This window comes from Primulina eburnea, chromosome 8 (assembly GCF_022965805.1).
Source record: "Primulina eburnea isolate SZY01 chromosome 8, ASM2296580v1, whole genome shotgun sequence".
NCBI lineage: Eukaryota > Viridiplantae > Streptophyta > Magnoliopsida > Lamiales > Gesneriaceae > Primulina > Primulina eburnea.
The window spans coordinates 4,347,403-4,370,000 of NC_133108.1; the positions used below are offsets into that span (position 1 = coordinate 4,347,403).

At 34.0% G+C, this 22,598-nt stretch overlaps 1 protein-coding gene and 1 non-coding gene across 3 annotated transcripts; both read right to left on the reverse strand.

Moving 5' to 3' along the window:
* Positions 1-1,096: 1,096 nt before the first annotated feature.
* On the reverse strand, positions 1,097-21,214 carry LOC140838564 (uncharacterized). Of its 2 annotated transcripts, none has more exons than XM_073204968.1 (19): positions 20,793-21,214; positions 19,877-19,951; positions 18,709-18,859; positions 18,372-18,440; positions 18,091-18,263; positions 12,632-12,769; positions 10,040-10,165; positions 9,711-9,809; positions 8,441-8,561; positions 8,217-8,280; positions 6,399-6,453; positions 6,189-6,313; positions 5,845-5,918; positions 4,628-4,677; positions 2,970-3,056; positions 2,801-2,851; positions 2,640-2,723; positions 1,622-1,672; positions 1,097-1,342 (listed from the first exon to the last, which is right to left on the reverse strand). In XM_073204968.1, the coding sequence occupies exons 1-19, from the start codon at positions 21,138-21,140 to the stop codon at positions 1,259-1,261; spliced, it is 2,025 nt and encodes a 674-aa protein (XP_073061069.1). In that variant the 5' UTR covers positions 21,141-21,214; the 3' UTR covers positions 1,097-1,258. The 2 variants fall into 2 exon arrangements, with proteins under 2 accessions (XP_073061069.1, XP_073061070.1); XM_073204969.1 differs by lacking the exon at positions 20,793-21,214 and adding an exon at positions 20,318-20,748.
* LOC140840366 (small nucleolar RNA snoR113) lies at positions 20,299-20,394 on the reverse strand. Its single transcript, XR_012119954.1, has one exon. It is a non-coding gene; the product is annotated as a small nucleolar RNA snoR113 (small nucleolar RNA).
* Positions 21,215-22,598: the final 1,384 nt, after the last annotated feature.

The window sequence follows — 22,598 nt, forward strand, 5'->3', positions numbered from 1 at the left end:
TTAGTTAATTGGTTAATTAGAGTTGGTTAATTACTCCGTCAGTTAGTAGCATTAGAGAGCATGTATATATATATTGTACTGAACAGACTCATGAAAGTTTTAAGTGAGAATATACAGAATACATTCTATTCAATACAATTATATATATATATATATATATATATATATATATATATATATATATATATATATATATATATAATATTTTTTTTTTTGTTTTCTACGGAGGTCTAAGATTTTGCATTGAGCTAGACTATATATATATATATACATATATATATATATATATATATTATTTTTGTGGCTTTTACTGTAGGTTGCATGTTTAAGCTGAGCAGCAGCCAACTTTCTTTAGTTCCGAAACATAAATTTTTTTTTGTGGATTTTACTGTAGGTGTACACACATACTATTAATAATGCAAGATGGTTAAATAGCAACCACATTTGGTAATACTTTTTTTAAATTTTTTTTTTTAAAACGGTTTATTCGCACATTTAACTATAATATATACTTAATTGGTAGAATATGATTAAATTTAATATTTATAATTTTATAAAAAGCATCTCGCTAAATCTAGTCATATTTAATTTTGTTGAACATCGTAACTAAATCGAAACTTTCAAAATAAAACATGTGTATGCCCGATTGCTAATATATATTTTATCAACCCACACACAATAATTGATTAGATCATTGCAATTATTTTTTTAAAGAAAACCCGAATAGACAATTAAGGTAGTGTTTGTCATCCCTAAATGTTTAAGAAGCTTTGTACAGTTCCAATAGAGCTCGGATTCTGGACACGTTTCGATGTCAATATTCTTCCTTTTTCTTATGATACTTATTGTGATGTAATTAACTAACTTGCCACTGTATTCGTCTGGACATGCTCAGAGCATTTGCTAAATGTTATTTATTTTTACCAATTAATGAACATCTACGGCTCCTTAAAAGAAGAAAAAAAACAGGTAAGGCAAGCAACCCGAGGGCGAGTGTACCCACAGGATTTTTCATGAGATGTTTAAAGTCCAAAAACTTCATGCACACATGGAGAGGGATGCCACAAAGACAGCTGCAAAATGATTGCAAAAAATATAAATAAATTATTTATCATCCTTTATTTCTTTTGTATTAACATATAAATAGTAGTCAGCCACTCCCCCACTACAGACATATATATGGTACAACACATTGTTATATGCTAACAATTAAGAGAAAATATGATTTAGGCTTGCTAAACTGTGGTGCATTCGAAGATCACTCTTTAGGTCTTTTACTCATCGTCTTGCGCTTGTTAACGTCCAGGTATTTCTTCCTTAACCGGATAGCATTAGGGGTAACCTGAATAGCAAAGACTCGTGATTCCGATGGATTCATCTCAGTTTACCGTTTTGCAAAGAGCTATAGCAAATAGCATGGATATGATATCGGTTTAGAATATAGACTGCAAGTGTTGGAAATCATCATGTGAGGGGCAAAGGTGAGGATCAAATTACACTATCAGCAGTAAGCTCCAATTTCCAAATTGTTCAGCATTGGGAGGCTCAGAAAAACAAAAACAAAGACACGGTATGGTCGCATTAACAAAGACAATAGAATGAGATGTTTAAATGTACTTGCCTCAATGAGCTCATCGGAGGCAACATAGCCTATGGCTTCTTCCAGATTAATCTGCAACAAAAAATGCATAGGAATTAAACAAAATCAGTTGAACTGAATGTTTCTTGGTCAGGTGTCACGCCCCGGGGCCAAGTCCGCGCATACATGACTGCATAAACAACTACTTCATATTCGTCTCCATTCTACGAAAAATGTTAATCCAATTTGTCACAAGAGTACACTGTAAGCTATTAAAAATCCTTTTAAACCTCCAATTTTTATCCATGTGTAACGTGGTATCACAATTATCCCTCTTTTAGGAAGCGACAAGGACGTCGCCACCTGATCTCTCGATCCACCAACATCAGAAATCCAGAGGTGCATAACACTTAGTTCCGGTGTTCTTGCTGCTTACCATCCTTGATACCAATTCGTCATGCGCCAAGCCAAAGCTTGTGCAAACCATTTTCGTAAAGAGGGGAAAGATGAAAAGTAGTTAGTACAATAACCCATTGTGCAATCGCGCTTGCGCGGACTAGGCCTAACATTCATGAATAAATCGCGTGACTCATTAAAGAGAGGATGGGAACAAAGAAAAAAACGGACACAAATTCACTGATATCAATCTATAAAAAAGACAAAAGTAAGGCGCCTGTCCAAATAGGTTCATATTTCAATATATATATGAATTTTAATTGTGTCTCAAATCAATGCATGACTTTAAAACTACTCCAGCCTCTATTACATATACAAAATTTCACCGAAATCATCAATTATATATACTCCAGCCTTTAATACCCTTGAAAATCAGCCATTAAGGGTTGGATTTGATCTGTATAAAGACGAAGGCGAGGTGCCCGTCCAAATAGGTTTGTACGTCAATACATACACGACTTTTAATCGAATCTTCAAATCGACGCATGACTTTAGTTTTATTGACTCAGTTGAATCTTAAGTTCATTTCATACCTTGTTTCTCGGAGTCCCACATTAAAAAAAAGAGAAGACGTTAGCAAAGGAATTGGATCCTCTGTACTTACAAGGCGAGGAGGAGTTAGCTTAACATTCTCATCCTTGCTAGCAGCGCGAATATTTGTTAGCTCCTTGGATCGAACTGGATTAACCTGTTGAGTAAAAAATTCAAGTTAACCACCTAGGTAAAGAAAATTTCATAGTAACAGCAAAAATATGTTTTGCTTACATCAAGATCTGTATCTCGTGAATGTTCACCAATAATCATCCCATCATAAGTCTGCAACCATGAGAAATATAGGTCAAAATTTAACTGGATGTAGAGAATGATGAAAATGTTGAAATTTCATCTATAATTTTCTTTCCACATTTAAAACTAGAAATGTAATCATTACAACCTCCATCCCGGGCTTGACGAAAAGCATTCCACGAGCTTCCAAACCCATCAAAGCATGAGCAGTGATAGTTCCATATCCCATAGAGACCTGCCAAATAAGAAACGGACACGGATTCAATCATTTTTTGAAGCCTTCACCTGTCTGACTTTATGGAAATGAGTATGATCGTCTCAGATTTCAGAAATTACCACCATTGTGATGAGAAAAGAAGCACTTTTGCTGTGAAAATAAAATAAGAAAGTGCTTGATAATGTGAAATAGACGGTCAGACTAAATGAGTTGCTTGGCTGACCATACAGTAGAGATGCAACATTTAAGAACTTGATGGAAAATACACCATGACCTCTATAGATTAATAGGTTAGGACAATCTAAATTTTATTAAATAAAACAGGTATGAATTAATCGGTAAATATCAATCAAGTATGTACACTAAGAACTCATATTTATTCTACTATTAAATCAATTAAATAATACCTAATCCACTAAAATGTCATAAAATTATGGGTTAATTACATCCACCTCCCAAGAGGTTTGTCAAAATAACAAAAAAAACCCAACTATATATAAATGTTGCATATACTTCCCTTTAGGTTTGCGAAAAATAACAAATAAATATGATAACTTCTAACAATACATACACCCCCTCAAAGATTGGTATTTTTCTTACATTTAACACCCTAAAAATGTAAGATAAATGCAAACCTGAGGGCGTAAAATGTAAGATAATACAAACTTGATGGAAATGTTTGCAATTTTAGAAATTATTGGATTTATTGGTTACTTTTCACATATCTCAAGTGGATAAATATAAGATTTAAATATAGCTAGATTTTTTTTATAACTATGACAAACCTCGAGAGACGAAGATGCTATTATCCCTAAATTTTTTAAAAAAAGAACAAACCAAAACAATAAATAGATAAAAAAAATTATATTATTGCATATTTTTCATCAATAAAAGAATAAATAATAAATAAAGATCTAAATATACAGGACAATAAATCAATTTAAAGTTTTAATATAATTAAAAAAATGTAATTAAATCTAAATAATCAAGAAGTACATTTTCCAAATTATTAAGATATATTTTCCAACTGACATTCAAAATACATCAATTATCTATTTATTTATGTATTTGATTGATTTAGTTCATCATAATTAAATAATATTAATTTAAAATAAACAATATTTATTGATTTTATTATATACAGTGAAAATAATTCCTATAAAAACAAATTCAAATTTTATAATATTTTCTAAATAAAATGGCTTTCCATCTAAAAGGCATTCAGCCAGGACCGAAGACATGCGTTAAGTAATATGTGAGATTAATAAAGAGCATATAACAATAAGTTAATACTTCAATAAAATATGACAGCAATAATTTTCATAATTTATTGAGTTATTACGTGAATGGTAGAGTTACATAGGTTCTATTTTAAAAAATATCACCTTATCCGTTTATCGAAATTATTAAGTTTACCTTTTAGCCCTATGTTGGGACCGAAAAAAGTTAATATCTAATATAAGTAAGTAATTTATTGAGTATTAATTTATCAAGGGGATGTAGTATAGACAGAATTGCTTTTAAAAAAACATAAACAGCAATAAGGGCAGTATCTCGATACATCAATGAAAGGTGGTGTGTTAACAAACCAGTACTCCTTTTCTGACATTTCCAAGAGGACCCCGGTGTTTCTCATAAACTGCATTAATATAATATTGGTCAAAACGAAAACTCGTAAAAAATTGTGATAATTCAAATATCTGGCACGGACAGTAATCAAACACGATCTACCAATAGATTGAGGCAAGTATTGTTAAAGAAGCTAAAAAATAAGCCTTAACAAGTTAAAATTTGCATCAATTGAAGATATTCCACTTATCCATATGTAACCAGATCCTAGATACTAACAGATTCCAATCATGCAGCAATCTTACAACATTCAATCAACGCCACATCCAAAGTAAGAACAAGCACAAGAACGGATTTGGACAAGTGAACTGGCTGAGGTTCTTTTTTCTGTTCTCCCAACATGATATAGGAAAGTCATCCTGTATAGGCTACACTACATCAATCTCCCTCATCAAAACTAGTAAACCCCATCGCTGACAATCATACCTACATGTACCTATTTTGTGATTTCAAAATGGCTGCACCAACGTTTAGACTAACTATTTTACATATCATTACTACTCCCGTATAAAAAAATAAGTAGTGAATAAGAAAATTACATTTATACCCCTCAATTACTATTCCTTCTTTTCCTTTTTCCGTTCTTTATCTTCTGTCAAAATCTAACCCACCCCCTGCCCAAAACCCTAACCTGTCCTCTGATCCCAGTTTTATACAAACTTCAAGAAAAAGTTAGAAGATGTGATTTATAAGCAAATCTTCTTTCTACCCCAGTTCAAGACTCCTTTTCAAGAACAATTTTCTTTCCACTTGAAGCTTTCTTTTTGCAATGCAGGTTATCTAAGAACTGCATACACGCCTCCCAAAAAAAACAATGTAAACTGATATAAGGAAAAAATAGAGTTGCTATAACTGGAGCATGAAACAAAACATTAAATGGTGGCCCATTGGGCAGTCCAATACAAAATGGTGGACTAGGCTTTGATATCATGACAAGATTGAGATTTGAGTCTAACTCAATCACAAAATTTAGCTCAACGGGGGAAGATTGTTCAACTGACGTAGAACATTTAACACACGTCAAGTTTAAATATGCGAAACTTCCAGCCAAAAAGTCCTTTAATTCAAAGGAAAAGAGAAAATACCAAAATAGAGGAGTACACATAAGATAAACCATCATCACCCTGAAAGAAATCCAAATCACAGAATGAAAAGTCTTAAAGACATGAAGGCATACTCAGAAATGCACGGTGCATGAATCCAGTGCCTCTTGTATCACTGTTGAAAACACTTCTATACCCAACCAACCCCCTGTAGTTAACCAGACAAGAAGAAAGCAAATATTCAAAAGAGCGAAAATTCTATCCAGTCTTTTAAAATCATGGACAGAAAAATGCAGGAATATAAAAGAAATCGCAGGCAGAAGAACATCTAAGAGATTGCAAACTTAAAAAAAAACCTAGAACTCATGATGAAAGAGGAAAGTAAAACAAAGAAAGAACGAAATGAATTTAAAAATAAAACCAACAAGTGTTTGAAAAACAAACAAATATCATAACAGAGTTATAAAGTAGTGCATGCCTTGAAGGACAAGTCAGACAAATTCTAGTCCTACCAACATGGCCACGGACTGGACCCATGTCAGTAATCTCTCCTCGCCGATGAGAAAGTGCTTCCATAACTAAACCTACATGCTCTTCGTTTACCTGGCAATAAAAAGTGGTTCACAAGTCGGTTATTAAGCTATGAAAGACAAAGAAGCCTATGAATCGAGAATCACACAGCTATAACCTCAATGGTCACTTCTTCAATTGGCTCCAGCTTTTGTCCTTTTTCCATCTTATACCTAATTAGGAATAGAAATTATCAAAAGATGAAAATATCACTGGAACAAGCTTTTTGTTTGAAAAAATATATGATTATTCATTTATACTTCAAAATCACAAATTCAAGGCTAATTAGCCTTCAATGGCAATTTCTAATAGACACTGAACCAAATAATATTAGCTTGATTTGATCGATGTTGGGAATATATTACATATAACCACTTCATTAGAAAGGCACATCTGGTAGCTTGATATTTAGAAATTTTTTTATGGTTGGCCCTATATGCCGAGATAGGTGACATTTTAATCATTTACATGTGAAATTATCAATTTTAGTCCCATAAATATTCTGTATCAATCATAGTTGTCAAAAGCGCAAGGCGCATTAAAGTGCTCAGATGTCCTAGGTTTAAATCACAAAGCAAAGCACACGCTTTAGGGAAGTAAAGCGCTATGAATAAAATATTCTAAGAAGATAAAAAAAATCAATTTATTTTAAAAAATATGAAACATGAGAAATCAAATATTAAATCATCTATCAATTTTTATCTTCCAAGTATCAAATATTAAAATGTGAGGGCAAAAGACAAAGGAGACATGTGACATAGAAAACATTTTCCATGCACTATTTTTTAATAAATAGAGGAGAAATAATACTTTTATTGTGCGATCTCTATTATGTCATAATTGTTTTAAAAAAACATTTTTTCTATGAAGCGCAAAAAAGCGCTCGCCTCATGGAAGCCAAGCGCACGCTGTTGACAACTATGGATCAATCAATTTTAATCTTTGTCAACAAAGTGTTGTAGTTTTCCAGCAAAATATTTTCAAGTTAAGATTCAACAAGAATAATTAATATTTGATTATTTGAATGGAAATGTTAAACTGCAATTGATAACCATATACACTCAAAATTTCTGATAAACGAAAATAATAAATTAAACAATGAATTACATAACCTTTAAATTTAGAAAAAAAATAAGTTTAAGCCTATGATTATGACCTGATGATCAATTTCAGGCATTAATTAAAAGATATAAATCAAGAAATTTTGGAGGGAACGTTAAAGATATAAATCAAGAAATTTCGGAGGGAACGTTAAAAGACTTTGGCTAGAAGAACAAGAATCAATTATTGCGTTATAATACGTGATAGTCATAAGTAAAAGACTAAAACTGTCACACCCTTGAACATAAACGACAGTTAACCAAATTTTTTATAGAAGAGTTAGTGAGCATTCATTGAACTGAAAACCCGCAAACCAACTTGCTTTACAAAAAAAAATTACAAAATAAAAACAGGTAAAATGATCAAGGTGTTCCTTAAAGAATTTACTTTACCAGAGCAAAAGTGCACAGTTGAAACTCCACAAGAAAACATTTTAATTGAACAAATTGACAAGCATATTATTTAACTAGATGACACACATATCAAACTCTGGCTATAAGCATCAATTATATCCATTTTAGTCGCACGTCGCAGCTATAGGAAAACACCCCACCCCCACCCCTTAATGCTTCATAAAAACATAACTAAACTTCTTAACGCATTGCTTTGCAAGAGAAAATCATTCCAATAGATTGAAGTGGAGAAATTTAGATGTTTCTTGAGAAGCATCATAAAGGGTTCCCCAACCCCCAAGTACCTCCCTAAATTGGTTTTAATAAAAGTTTGCAGATAAAGACAGCAGCTATATAATTATAAATATAAATCAATCAATGAAATAACTGTTAAAAGACGAGAAGAAAAAGTATGAAAAAAAAGTTGAAGACAAGAAACTCACATGACTTTCGGGGGTGAGACAGAGAGCTCAAATTTTTCACGCCTCATGTTCTCGATTAGAATACCTGTTTAAATAGTTAATAGAAATACAAACTTAGGGGACTAAATGATATGCAAAGAGAAATAATTGCAACTGACAACACCCAGAGTCATGCGTTTGAAAATATTATTGTATGAGATAAGAGCAAATAATTCATTTAGAAATATCTCAACACAAGAACTAACCCAATTGCAGCTCTCCCCTGCCCTGAACTTCATATGAATCCGACATACCAGGGAGAACATTTATTGCAAGATTTCTTTCAGCTTCAGCATTTAGCCGATCACCAATTTGCCTTCCAGTCAGCTTTTTACGAGAGGATAATTGCATATTCAGCACATTTATTGCCAAATGAATCCCAGGATCGGGGTGAGAAGAAACCATATCAGCTCGTCAAACCCATTTGAATAATATTTGATTCGTGTACAGAATTATCAAACTCGAACCGAACTATAATATGTTAGGATCAATTTAAAGCCAGATTCGAGCCAAATATTTTCAATAGCTCTTGAGCTGGTCGCAAACTTTAATTAATCAATGTTTTTATAGTTTTACGGTAAAATACTTTATATCGCAAATGTAAACCAACTCTATGTATATTGCAAATGTAAACCAACTCTATGGGAACTAAGAAATTATCTGATCCTAAATTTCTTCTCTCCAATGCAGCCACCCTATCTGGATTCTTGCTGCTCAATCCCTAGAAAAGCTAGCTAATTTTTCTTTAACTCTGTATATCCATTTTTATCCCCTACATTCAATCGAAACCAAACCGTAATGAAAATCTTATTTGCTTTAAAATATCATGATTCATGACGAACAAGTTCCATGCTTTCAGAAACTAAATCCATTATTTCCAAAATCCATGGAGTGCAGTAAAGCCTTAAGCACTACTGGATCCCACAGATCTAAAAATCACCATATGGTAGCGGAACATAGAAATTTGCAGATCTTGGAAAAGAAATCTAAGTTTCTTTTTTGCAAATTTCACTATTTTGTCCTTTTCCTTTCACTTACTTTGTTCCACCACAAAGAGAAAATCTTCTAGGCGCACTATAGGAGTTCAAACTCTAATTTAGCTTGAGTCTGCTAGAAAATAGTTCAAAACATGAAACTTAAGCTAATATTCAGCTAAATTTTGTTCATTTGCATGCCTACAAAGGACTAAAAGCAGACACGTAACATATTATACAGAAATAAAGACTTCTATATTCTTTTTATGTGGATAAACTCTCCAGTATAAAAAAGTCCATTTGGGCAGCATAAAAGCGAGTTAAGAAGGAAGAAGTAGAAAAGAATGTTGTCCCAAATCATGTGTCTCACAATTGAATTAGTAGAAAATAGTGTGAAATATTTTTTCCCACATCAGTATCTTGTAAAGACGAATATCACAAGAAACTGTCAAGTAAGACATGTAACAAAAGATACAAGACAACAAAAATATATGGCACTTACGTAAGTACCCTCTCGACCAGCCAACGGTGAATCATTCACGCCAAAAGTCATGGAAATGGTTGGAGGATCAAGCTCAACATTAGGCAAAGCAGTCATGACCTACCAGAAACCTAAGAACGTCAATTTAAAATTTATGTAAAAATGTTGACAGTCTAGTATTTACTAGTTGCAGCACTACGACCTCTTATCCTCACAAGTACATTTTATCACAATAAATGAATATATTTTCATAAAAAGGGGTAAATAGGAAAGTGGCTAAGCCAAAAAAGAAATATGAAAAATTAATGCTCAAGAATTCAAAACAAACAATTGGGAAGGGGTCTATGTACCTCAACATTTGCAATTGTATGCCCTATAGCCGGACTAGCTAACCCGGCCATAGACACTATAGCACCAGCACCAGCTCTATCAATAGAAATAATGTTGGTGCCCTTCTTTTTCATCAGTTTCACAACCTGAAAAATATCAAACAAATGTTGATGCGCATAACCATTGACAATAATTAAGGTCGTCATTAATAAATTATTAGTTCTCAACAGCCATTGCAGAAGAAGTCTTTAATATTCATTTATTTCCTCCAAAATAACATTTTTAATAATGGTGATTCCCAAATACCAATCAATAATATCAATACTAACAAGAACTCATACATAAATCCATCAAGCCTTCATTTTGATACCTTATATGCATATATTGCATACAAATAGATCATTTAATATTACGAACTATGTGAAAGTTAGGAACTGGACATTCTTCCACTGTACTACTATTTTCTCTTGTTCATATTGGCTTTCTTGTCCAAGGGTTACTTTTGTCAACTAAAAAAGTGATTTTGTCTACTTGAAACGCTGATTGGCCATGTTTTAAGGTTCACTCAACTCCTAGCCAGATAAAATGTTTTTTAACTCAGAAGTAAGCATCATGACCATTGCTTGAGGTGAATCAAGCTAGAATATTTTTACAAGGCCCAATATAAATTTGTTTCAATGACAAGCAGCAGATTACAAACTGTGACTGTCAAAGTACTGGAAATTTTGATGTTTTCATTATGTTAAATTTTTTTATAATTTAATTTGAATTTTTCGTTTTGAATTTTAATTGTGTTAAATTAAGATTATGTTTTAGAATCAATTTTTAATGATATATGTCAAATATAGTAAATATTGTTATTGCTATATTTTGTTAATACATATTAAACACTATTACATTTTCTTAACAATAAATTATTTCTAGAAAATTTATTCTCGCCCCCTTAATAAAAATGTCTAGCTCCTCCCCTGGTGATTGTGTTGGTTATCACATCCATCTCCATACAATCATGTCAACAGCTCACAGATAAGTTCAATAGATCTATCTTTTCCAATACACTTTCCAACCACCAAACCAAGGGGAGAGGTTTTGACAGGCATTGTATTAATACTTGCCTCATATTAGATTGCAGGAAAAGTGTGAAGAAACTCGTTAGAAAATGCAATTGATTTTCTAGCAACTTGAGCTAATCACTTCTGCAGATTGAGCACAAATACAAAATGACTGCTAGAGGAGTTAAAGTTGAACTTGCAATATATTTAAAGGTTCAGGGTGGTAGACAAAATAGTATAGGAGACTGCCACAAGCATGAAAACCAGAAGGTAGTTGCTTTGTGGGACAAGATATTTTTGCACGGGAGCCATGATTCGAAGTGAGAGAGAAAATACTGGGCGCACAGGGACCATTTCCCAAACCAATAGAAGCCACTACTAAACATAGCCGATTTAGTCGGTTAAGCCATGATGAGGTTGTTGCAATCTGAAGGATCCCACACTGAATTGTGGCCTATATAGGAATTACTTTTTAAGAAAGCAATTGAATGTCTAGCAAATTAAGTTAACTATGATTGCAAATTAAGGATGAACACGCAAAAACTGCTAGTGGAGCTAATAATTTAATGTCACATTGTGCGAGCCGGTGAGCATGGAACGTGACAAAGACATTCCTAAAACTTCTAAACATAATTTTACAGAATCCGATGGTGAATATTTGTTATAAAGGGTAACCACATGGATGAAGTAGTTGTTAAACTACCTTCTCATCCTGGCAAGGCCTGATATTCACAAAGAAGTACATAGTTTAGCGCACATATCAGGAATCTCCCAACCTGGTGTAGCTATACAGCTTTCGAAAATAAATAGACGACAATTTGACTGGGCAGGGTAGGATTACTATTTAGTAAGACAATTAGTAATGGGTGGAGACACAATTAGACTCTAGCAGATTATGTCATTGTAGATCTCTGTAAGAGTGTTTTTCACCTTTCTTCATGCACATCACATTCTTGGACAAACAAGGAGCGTGGTTCACTTTAACAACCTCAGAATAAGGAGCAAGCTGATGAGCTTTTGATCCATGACCACCAGATTCAGAAGCGTTTACCCAGAGAACTTGTGTTTTCAATATAATTACAAACTTCTTGACAATTGTGATGTCTAAAAGAGATTGGTCCTAGTTTAGGGAATCCATGTATGAAAATCTACCTTAGCTCATGACCGAGTTCCAAATAAAGTAGCAAGAGGAACTTTCCAACGCTTTTTTCAGTCCAGATAATTACTATACTTCATATGGGGTTACTTTGCAGAATTACGTCTTGTCTACGAAAGAAAAGGTAACTCCAGTAGCACTCTCTCTAATTTAAATTCCTTTTTTTTTCTTTTTCATCTCCAAATATGTGCATATGTGTAGCACAAAGCTAAGTAAAGTAAAATTGGATTGCTCTTACAAGAAGTAAGTAGAATGACATGGACCACTGGCTTATAAATAACTTTGTATCCAGTCTCACATAAAACTTTAACAAGATTCTACAAGATCCATGAAATCAGGCATATCAACAAGATAGGATGATAGGTAGATATGTAAAGTTAGGAGCAAAGTACTGGGCTACAAACCTTCCCTTCTTCAATTTTGGCAATTCCAGAATCTGTTTTATGAAGTCCGTGTACTTTATCACCAACATGGAGAATCCCGGAGGAGATACGACCCGTCAAAATTCGTCCAACATAATTATCTCTTTCCATCATTGACACCTGAAAGGAACTGTTAACCATCTTCCTTAATGTTTCTCAGTAACGTGTAAATCCACCATAGAAACCAATTTGCATATTCTGAAACAGTAAGTTAACTAAGGCAAACGAAAATTTTAAAATAAAGTAAGCAATCGCTAGGTAGATACCCAGAACAAAAGCGAAGTCGAGAGAATAATATTTCTAATATATATCTTTGAATGAGGCCGACACCTCTATTTATATAAGAGCGAACAATAATCTCTAGCCTTGACTACGGTAAAAAGAAAATGGAAAAATAAATCTCCTATACAATCAAGAAGACAAATTACAACATAATTCTAGGAAGTCAATAATATACATTCCTAATTTATTACCTTTAAATATTTCCCTTATTTTCCAACACACCTTCAAGCTGGAGAATATATATCTTTTAATCCCAGCTTGGTGACAAATCCTTGAAATGTTGTGCCATCAAGTCCCCTGGTAAGTATGTCGGCAAGTTGGTCCTTGGTCGAGATATAAAGGGTGCAAATCAGTCTATTATCCGGCTCCTTTATGAAATGTCAGTCTACCTCAATATGTTTTGTTCTATCGTGTTGAACATTTTGATCGCAGACTTGTCACATTATAATCTCATCAGCTCTTCCCACATGATCTTGTCCTCTAAAATTATTTTAATCCATAGAAGCTTGCATATTCCCAAAGCCATTGTTCTAAATTCTACTGAGGAACATGGCACTGTTAGGGAAATGGCGGTGGAGATGCGCTGTGGAAGATAACTCTCTTTGGAAAACAGTCGTTGGTAGCATTTACGGATTTCACAATAATGGTTGGAAATTAAAGGGTCGCAAGGAACACGACTTTTAAAAGCCCTTGGAAGTTTATTTCTCGGTCCTATTCGACTTGTCAAACACTGATTAGTATGGTGCTCAAGGGGGGGAATCTCATTAGGTTTTGGGAGGATAGGTGGGTGGGTTTATTGTCCTTCAAAGTTGCTTATCCTCACATTTATTTATTATCTACCGTCAGAGACAAAACTATTTCTCAGTTCTTCACGGTGTCCAGTACTCAAGGTAATTCAGTCATATCATGGGATATTAGGTTCAGGAGAGGGTTGAACGATGTCGAGTTGGGCGAGTACACTGATCTTTTAGGGGTTTTAGAGTCAGTATCTTTGAGTGTGGGTTCTGGGGATGTCAGGGTTTGGTTAGGAGATTCATCCGGTGTTTTCTATGTCAGTTCTTTATACTCATCATTTTTTCAGAGTAGTACCAACCTTTTCTTTCCTTACTATTACAACATATGGAAAGTTCTTATCCCACAAAAAGTGAAGGTATTCTCCTGGATAGTAGCTTTGGGAAAACTGCAAACTTGTGACAGCATACAGAGGAGACGGCCGGACCATGTTTTGAACCCACATTGGTGCTACCTATGCAAGAAACACGAGGAAGATCAGGACCATATTTTGATTCACTGTTCATTCACGACGAGTGTCTGGAACAAGGTAATGAAACATTTGGGTTTCGAGTGGACATTTCCAGAATCGTCAAGAGATATGTTCATTTTGGAGAATGAATTTCTCACAGGAAAGGGATTCAAAGAATTCTGGTACATAATCGTTCACTGTGTTTTTTGGTCGATTTGGTTGGAGCGCAACAACAGATTATTCAGTGACAAAGAAGAATCGAGAGATGACGTTTGGGAGAAAAGATTCAAGGGTGGCGACGTGGACGATTAACGTACCAAAGTTTCGGACATACCTTTTATCTGATTTGATTAGGGATTGGTGTTATATTTTTTGTTGAACAAATTACATTTATGGGTTGTTTTCGTATTTCAGGGTTGTTTTCGTATTTCGTGGATGGCTCATCCACTTGTATTGTAAACTTTTAACATAATTATTCTAATATATATTAGTTTCTGATCAAAAAAAAATAACCAGAGGTTGATCTTTTATCAATAGGTAAGCCTGCATAATCAGCATTGGTATAAACTTCGAGTGTCAGTCCCCCGTTTTTCCTAAATTATATACCTTTACCAGGATTCTCTTTTAGATATTGTAGTATCCTGCTAACTACTTGCAAATGAAGCTCTTTGGGATTTTGCATAAATTGGCTCACTACACTATGCATAAATTGGCTCACTACACTAACAGCAAATGCAATATCTGGTCGAGTATGAGCCAGATATATGAGCTTCGCTACCAACCTCTGATACATCTCTTTGTCCACAACTAGATCTTCATTTGCTTCACCAAGTTTGTGATTCGGATCAATCGACGTAGATGCTTGTTTACATGACTTTATTGTTTCTCTCAAGAGATTGGTGACATACTTTTGTTGTGAAATGAGAATTCCTTCACTGAAATGCACTACTTTGATTCCCAAGAAATATTGAGCCTACCAAGCTTTTTATCTCAAACTCCTTGGTTATACAAGGCTTATTTTTTACTTCTCGTCATTACCTATCACAATTATATCATCAACATACACCAAGAGAACTATCGCTCACCCTGGCTCTGAGTGCATGATAAAGAGGGTGTGATCACCTTGACTCTATTTATATCCTGAGGCTATCATCACTTTGGAAAATCTTCCAAACCAAGCTCTAGGAAATTGTTTGAGACCATATATTGCCTTCTTTAACCTGCAAACCTTGTTATTCTTTGAATTCCCTTTGAATCCCGAAGGAAGTTCCATATAAATCTCGTATTCCAAGTCTCCATGAAGAAACACATTTTTCACATCAAACTATTCTAAGTACCTATTGAAGTAGGCTGACAGTGATATCAAAATTCTAACTGTGTTCATTTTTGCCACGGGAGAGTCAATTCCCATTTGCCACAACCCTAGCCCTATATTTTTCCAACGAGCCATCTAATTTGTATTTCACAACGAACACCCATTTGCATCCAACTACGTTCTTTCCTAACGACAGTTCTAATATTTCCCATGTGTTGTTCTTCTCAAGAGCCTGCATTTCTTCTGTCATATCAGTTTTCCATTTCTCATCAGATAATGCCTCAAAAATAGTATTAGGAATATGAATTGTATTTAGTTTGACTGGGAAGTTCTTGTGTGATGGTGAGAAATTTTTGAATGACACAAAATTTGTCATAGAATATATTAGAGGCTTGGTACAATCCCTTGTGACTTTTCTAACAGCAACTAGCAAATGATCACCAGTTACTAATTGATGAGAATCGGAATCAATATTTGAAACTGCACTTACCTCATTTCCAGGAATAGGGTGTGACTCTTGAGCTTGCACACGAGCTGGAAGTCGGTCTAAACGTCTGGAGTAAACTTGGTCAAACCTAAATGAGTCACTAAGGGCTTTATCCTCTGTAGTGGGTGAGATATTTGACACTGCGCTTGGCTGTGGTGGACTCAATTGGAGAAAACAATACATGTTCATGAGATTGGATGGACGTGATATTGCAGAGGGTAGATCAAGTAGAAATAAATTCATATCCTTATCTTCCATAGAGGACAATGTCTCCCCTTGAAGATAAGAATAAGAGAAATAAGGTAGTTGCTCTTCAAACACGGCATCGACGGAAATAAACATCTTTCTTGTTGAAGGATTCCTCTGAGTCGAAACTTAATAGCTCTCGGATCTAATTTTCCCCCCTTATGACTGTGAATATGAACAAATGCAGTGCATCCAAAATTCTAGGAGTGAGATTATTTGTTGTCTAGATAGAAATATAGAATTTAGAAAGAGTCTCTATTGGTGTTTTAAACGCCAAAACCCTTGGAAGGTAATTGATTGATCGAACATGTGGCTCAAAGAACGGTTTCACCCCAATAGTTCTTTGGAACATTTTGATGTAAAAGAAAAGCTCAGGTGGTTGATTGAAATAATCTCGCATTATCAGACCTGAACCCTTTTATTTTCACTTCAAACTGATTTTGGATCATGTCATGGAATTTTGGGAGTACACTGCTAACATCAGATACATATTTGAGAAGAGAGATCCAAGAGAATCTCGTGCAATCGTCGATAAATGAAACAAACCACCATGAGCCACACGTTTGAGACCGTGGAAGATCCCCAAATATTACTATGAAGTAAGTAAAATGGAATAGAATATTTTTTATTTTGAATTGGGAATGGTACACGATTATGTTTTGTTAGCTTGCAAATCTCACAATGAAAATGCTCATTCCTCAATCCCTTAAACAGAGCAGGAAACCTAATTTTTAGGATCCCAAACGATGGATGTCCTAGTCTAAAATGATAAAGCTTGTGGCAATAATATACATTCCTAATTTATCGGATATTATTGACTTCATAGAATTATATATATTTGCAAAGGTTGTGGCAGGAACTAGACCACTACAGGTGCATTGAAACCAAGACTTATTGACTCCATAGAATTATGTATATTTGCAAAGCTTGTGGCAGGAACTAGACCACTACAGGTGCATTGAAACCAAGACTAATCGGATGTCCTAGACCTGCGCTGCACTGTATCAAACCTAATTTATTGGATGTCCTAGAATAATGTAAATCGATGGATGACACAAGACTAATTACCACTAGTTACAACATAATTCTATGAAGTCAATAATATACATTCCTAATTTATTACATTTAAAATACTTCCATTATTTTCCAACAAGATACATAAGAGTATCATAACTTGTTAGAAATCTGGAACCTGAAGCCAGCAGGCTTTTCTTTGTCAAGGATTTATCAACATCAAAAACAAATCAATAATGATGCAACAAATTAATTCCAGAGCATAGTTGTCAATCGCGCATAGCGCCCCATAGCGAAAAGGTTGTCCATGGCTATAGCGCATAGCGAATAGCGTAGCGAGGGTTATTTGAAAGTAAAGCGCTACAAGTATATAAATATATAATATAAAGCATATACTAACATCAATTCAAAAACCTTAATTTTCAGCATAATATTCCATCAACTTTAATTGTAAAATACTAAAACCTGAAATTGTTTTAAGTTTTTTCATTGAAATATCATAGAAGACACAAAAATAAAGCAAGAAATGCAGAAAAATATAATTTCCAGCAAAAACATAACTAAGTGCATGCAAAAAAAAACAAAAATTAGAAGAAAAAAAAGGACAGAAAATAGGCATGTAGCTTCCCTTTACAATAGCACCGCTATCTCAGCTATCGCGGTTGTCGCTATAGTGCCAATAGCGAGGATAGCGAGCGCTATTGCAAAGTACATGGCGCGTAGCGGTCCGTAGCGATGTGGTTTCGCTTCGCTACGCTATTCGCTATAGCGAGGGCTACGGGGGCTATTGACAACTATGTTCCAGAGAGTGCTTCTTTCGGAAGAAAATATGCTAAATAGAGACCCTAACTAACCAGCATTTGAAAGGGTGCATCAAGGCTAGCACTTGGAGGAGGAACGTGTCTTATGATTGCATCAAGCAAGTCAGACATATTCTTGGCATCATCAGTAGGACATTTTGTATAGGTGGATGAAGCCCATCCTTCTTTTGCAGATGCATACAGAACAGGAAACTCTAATTGCTCCTCTGAGGAAATCGTACCAAGCAAATGAAAAATACTGGTTGCACAATCATTGTTAAAAATGGCAATCAAAATCAAGAAAATTACTAAAAATTTAGCAATATGATAATCACCTGTAGCACCAAGATTGGCAAAAAGGTCAAACACCAAACTTTCGACTTCATTGCACCTCTCTTCGGTCACTATAATGTGTGAAAAGCAAGTTTAAATTTTTTTCAAAATTTTAAAATAGAAGAAATCATGTTTTATTCATGAAGAAGATGGATTCTCTAATTATTAACAATTTAGATATTCCTATATATTTTCAATACCCCAGTGAACATATGTATGTGTCTTGAATCTTGATCATTTCAACTAATTCCAAATATTTCTTTTTAGCATTGACATGCTTGAAGAGAATGTAAACACCACGAGAAGTTTTACCAACCCACAAGACAGAATACATTGTACCTGAGGGTCGATCTACTTTATTTAGAAGAAGTAGAGGACGTAGACCATATTTTAAAGCCTTTGCAAGAACAAACTTAGTCTGTGCAAGGGGGCCTTCACCAGCATCAACAACTAAAACTGCTCCCTCAACCATGCCCACAACCCGCTCAACCTATGACATAATAGATGATGAATGATAAAAGGTTAACTTATAGCAAAGGGAAAGATGAGACAAGGCATCACTTCAAGCTCCAAGTATTATTTCTAAGGAATGACCGACAAGTCAATAAAACTATTATTATTCAGCAAGAGTAATAATGAGCCGAGTAAGGTGAACTGATGTGTAACATGTAACTTTTAGAATAATGAAAATTGCACTGTTTAGTTCATTACGGAACAGGAACAGGAACAGAAACAGTTACCAGGCAAAGACTGGAAGAAAATTTAGATTTGGTGTTATATGGGTCAGAATTCCAGAAGGTTGCCATGGAGATATTAGTTCTGATAATGGCTGTGAATAACTGATTTACTGAATGAGGGAACATAGCAATACTGAAAGGATTAAAAATTATCAAAGGGGAGAAATTATTTAAATTGGTCCTATCCAGCTTAAAATTTACACTCGATTTATGAAACTATTTTTTTTCACGCCTTCACCAAGAGTTGTATCATGAAACATTTTCCATGGTATTTGGACTGCTTCGCATTTTTCTATGAGGTTTAGGCCCATTTTATAAATATTTGATACAAATCACTTGGCAAAGACAAAGGGAAGCTGAATATTGATACACATAGATAATTTATTTGCCAATATTTTGAAACTGAAAATTTAACCAGCTAATTATCAGTGCCAAACCCACATATACTTGCTATATATCAAAGTGACTATTTCAATCACAACGTCGTGGGATTGTATATTGCCCATTACTGACAGCTGCAGCAAAATCGAAAAATAAATTTTAGTCAACATCTCTCATTTTCCCCATTCCTAAGAAAAAGGAACAACCGAACAACAAATTTATAAGTAAAAATTCAGAGAAATGAATTTTTATCAGTGCCAAGTAGCTGAAGCAGTGATACTTTGAACCAATTATCATCATTAAAACAAACATTATGTTACATAATTTCTAAGCTCTTCGAAGATGTCATTGTGTTTAAAGTGCGGTGTGAAGGAGTCTTAATAGCATACTTCACCACCAAAATCTGCATGTCCAGGTGTGTCAACCATATTCAGTTCATTCTCTTTCCACGAAATAGATGTAACCTGCATATGATTATGATGATAAACATAGTGAATGAAAAGCTATCAAGAATCCAACACTATATCAAGAATCCAACACTATAAAATATAGAAGTACAAGGTTAAAGGAAGCCACATATTTCCCATATCATAAAGTGAAAATGTAATCTTCAACTGGTGAATGTCATGTTACTTAAAGTTACATTCCGTAAGAAATATTCATAATCCACAATTGGAAGTCTAGTTTAATTCGCCCTTCAGAAAACCAATTTGTATTGCAATAGGAAACATACGCAGGATGGTAGAAACAATAATTTGTACCTTTTCACAAAGTAATAGTAGACTATGCATGAATTTACATCATTATGCAGATGGCTCAGAAAAAGATACCTTGCACAAGCTTTCATCAATCTACTACCAACCACATGGCAGCAGCCGTAAGCCCGGCCTTTTTTTCATCACAGCCCACAGCCGATGGAATCTCAACATATGGATTCAACAATGTAATTCAACAGTAAAAAATACCGCATCTTAAAATGAAACTTCAGAAGATGCTATGCACTAATGAACTTCATTACCTTGAGGTGAAGGATAATAAGAAGTAATAATTGAAGAAAAACTAGGATAAGGATATTACACCTTACTCGTACCAACAATACCAATTAAATAAAACACTTAAACCCTGAAAACTCCAAATCACTCCTCAATAACAGGAACATGCACAAAGTAAAACCTTAACAAGGTAATGAAGTACAATCGAAATGAAATTCAAGTAATATTAAAAAAAACATCAAGTACAAATAAAAACTGATTCCTTCACATAATCACAATCACAAAACATGAAATCAGGAAAGTACTAAAGAACCTTCGACGCAATGGTGATTCCACGCTCTCGTTCGAGGGTGATCGAATCCATGGCCCGTTCATGGGGGACATCGGCGCCACATTGCCGTAGGAGCCGGTCCATGAGTGTGGTCTTCCCGTGGTCAACATGCGCGATAACGGCTACATTTCGCAGCCGACAAGGGTCCAAATCACCGCTTCCAGCGGCCTCATGCGATGATGAGGCGACAGAGGCGGAGGTGGCGGCGGCGACCTGTGAGAAGGGCCGAGTGAAGCCCAAAGCCCGTGAAAACCCGTGGCGCTGGAAGTAATTGGAGCAGAATTTCCTGCTGGTAGATGAGAATAGAGTGCGAAACAAGGGACCGACCATAACGGATTACGGAATGGCTACCAGCTGAAGAGCTTGAGGTAGGAGGAGACCCGGTGCTCTATGATATAGCACCGGGGTTTAGGGTTCACGTGGATTTTTATTTTTTTGGAAAAATATATATTTTTAAAAAATTATTTTTTTTTTACGTTTTAGGGCTTACGTGGATTTCCAGTTTTATTCATATTTCTTTTGGGTTGAAGAGTTTGAGGAACTCACTCTCTGATCTTTCATTCGATTTTTATTTTTCATCATTAAAATAATATGTAGAGATTTTAATATTCGAACATATAGTGAATATGGGTAGGGTTGACATATCTCACAGATTAATTAAGATCCGTGAGACGGTCTCACATGAGACCCACTCAACCAAAAAAGTCATATTCCTAAAAATTCAAAAACCATTAATTCTCTACATCTTTTATCACGAGTTAATAAATTTTTTGTTGATTAAGTTTCTTGTAAGAGAGTCTCATTTATCTAGCTATATATGTGAAATGAGTTTGGCTCAATTCATATTTGGGGTAAAATATTTTTGACATAAAAAATAATATATTTTTATCAATCGGTCCGTGAGACGATCTCATAAGAATATTTGTAATATTTTATAACTTTTTTTCCTAAACCATTACAAACTATAAATAAAATATATTTTTATCTAATACTATTATTAAAAATCTGGATAACATATATAAATTTGGCGTTTGATCAGTGTTTTTTTTTAAAAAAAAAATTTATCGTTTCAAATTGAAGTATGACTCATTTTTTTTTTTTTTTAAAAAAATTATCGTTTCAAATTGAAGTACGACTCCTCGTTAATTTTTACAATTACGATATTACTCATATTTGAACATAAACCAAATTAATTACAAAAAAAAAAAAAAAAAAAAGAATGTACAAGTATGCGAGAGTACACTAGCATGAATAACAAGGGGATGACAATCTATGCTAACATCTCTCGACATTGTACCAAGTGGACAAAATTCAGGGGATATCGGAGAATTAAATTGTCAAAACTTATTGAAAAATATTAAATCCTTAAGGCTATGCTTGGTACTCATGATAAGAGAATGATTATTAAATAATAATCTCTTATCTCATGTTTGGTTCATTTTTAATTTAGCATAGAGGCCATTGATTATGATTGAAAGCCCTCACTATTTATGTTATTTGTGTGATTAAATATCCCTCCTCAAAAGAGTGATAACGTATAATTTTTAGTAATAATGATAAAATTGTATATTAACCATAATACCTTTGAATTATCTTCTTCAATATAATATAAAAATTAAAATTAGTAAAAATTTAATAATTAATATAATATTTAAATTTTTATTATATTTTTTTATAAATTAATTTCATATATTTTTATTATTTCCAATAATTTTAAAAAAATAAATTATAATATAAATTTATCTTAAATTAAATTTTATAAATTTTTAATCTTGTTAATGAATTTTT

Bases quoted from the DNA above. Each gene is read 5' to 3' on its own strand.
- LOC140838564 (XM_073204968.1), bottom strand. From the start codon at position 21,140: ATGGTCGGTCCCTTGTTTCGCACTCTATTCTCATCTACCAGCAGGAAA. The intron at 9,810-10,039 runs GTACATAGACCC...GGTTTCTGGTAG, and splicing joins ATACAATTGCAAATGTTGAG to GTCATGACTGCTTTGCCTAA. The intron at 5,919-6,188 runs GCATGCACTACT...GGTTAACTACAG, and splicing joins TGTCTGACTTGTCCTTCAAG to GGGGTTGGTTGGGTATAGAA.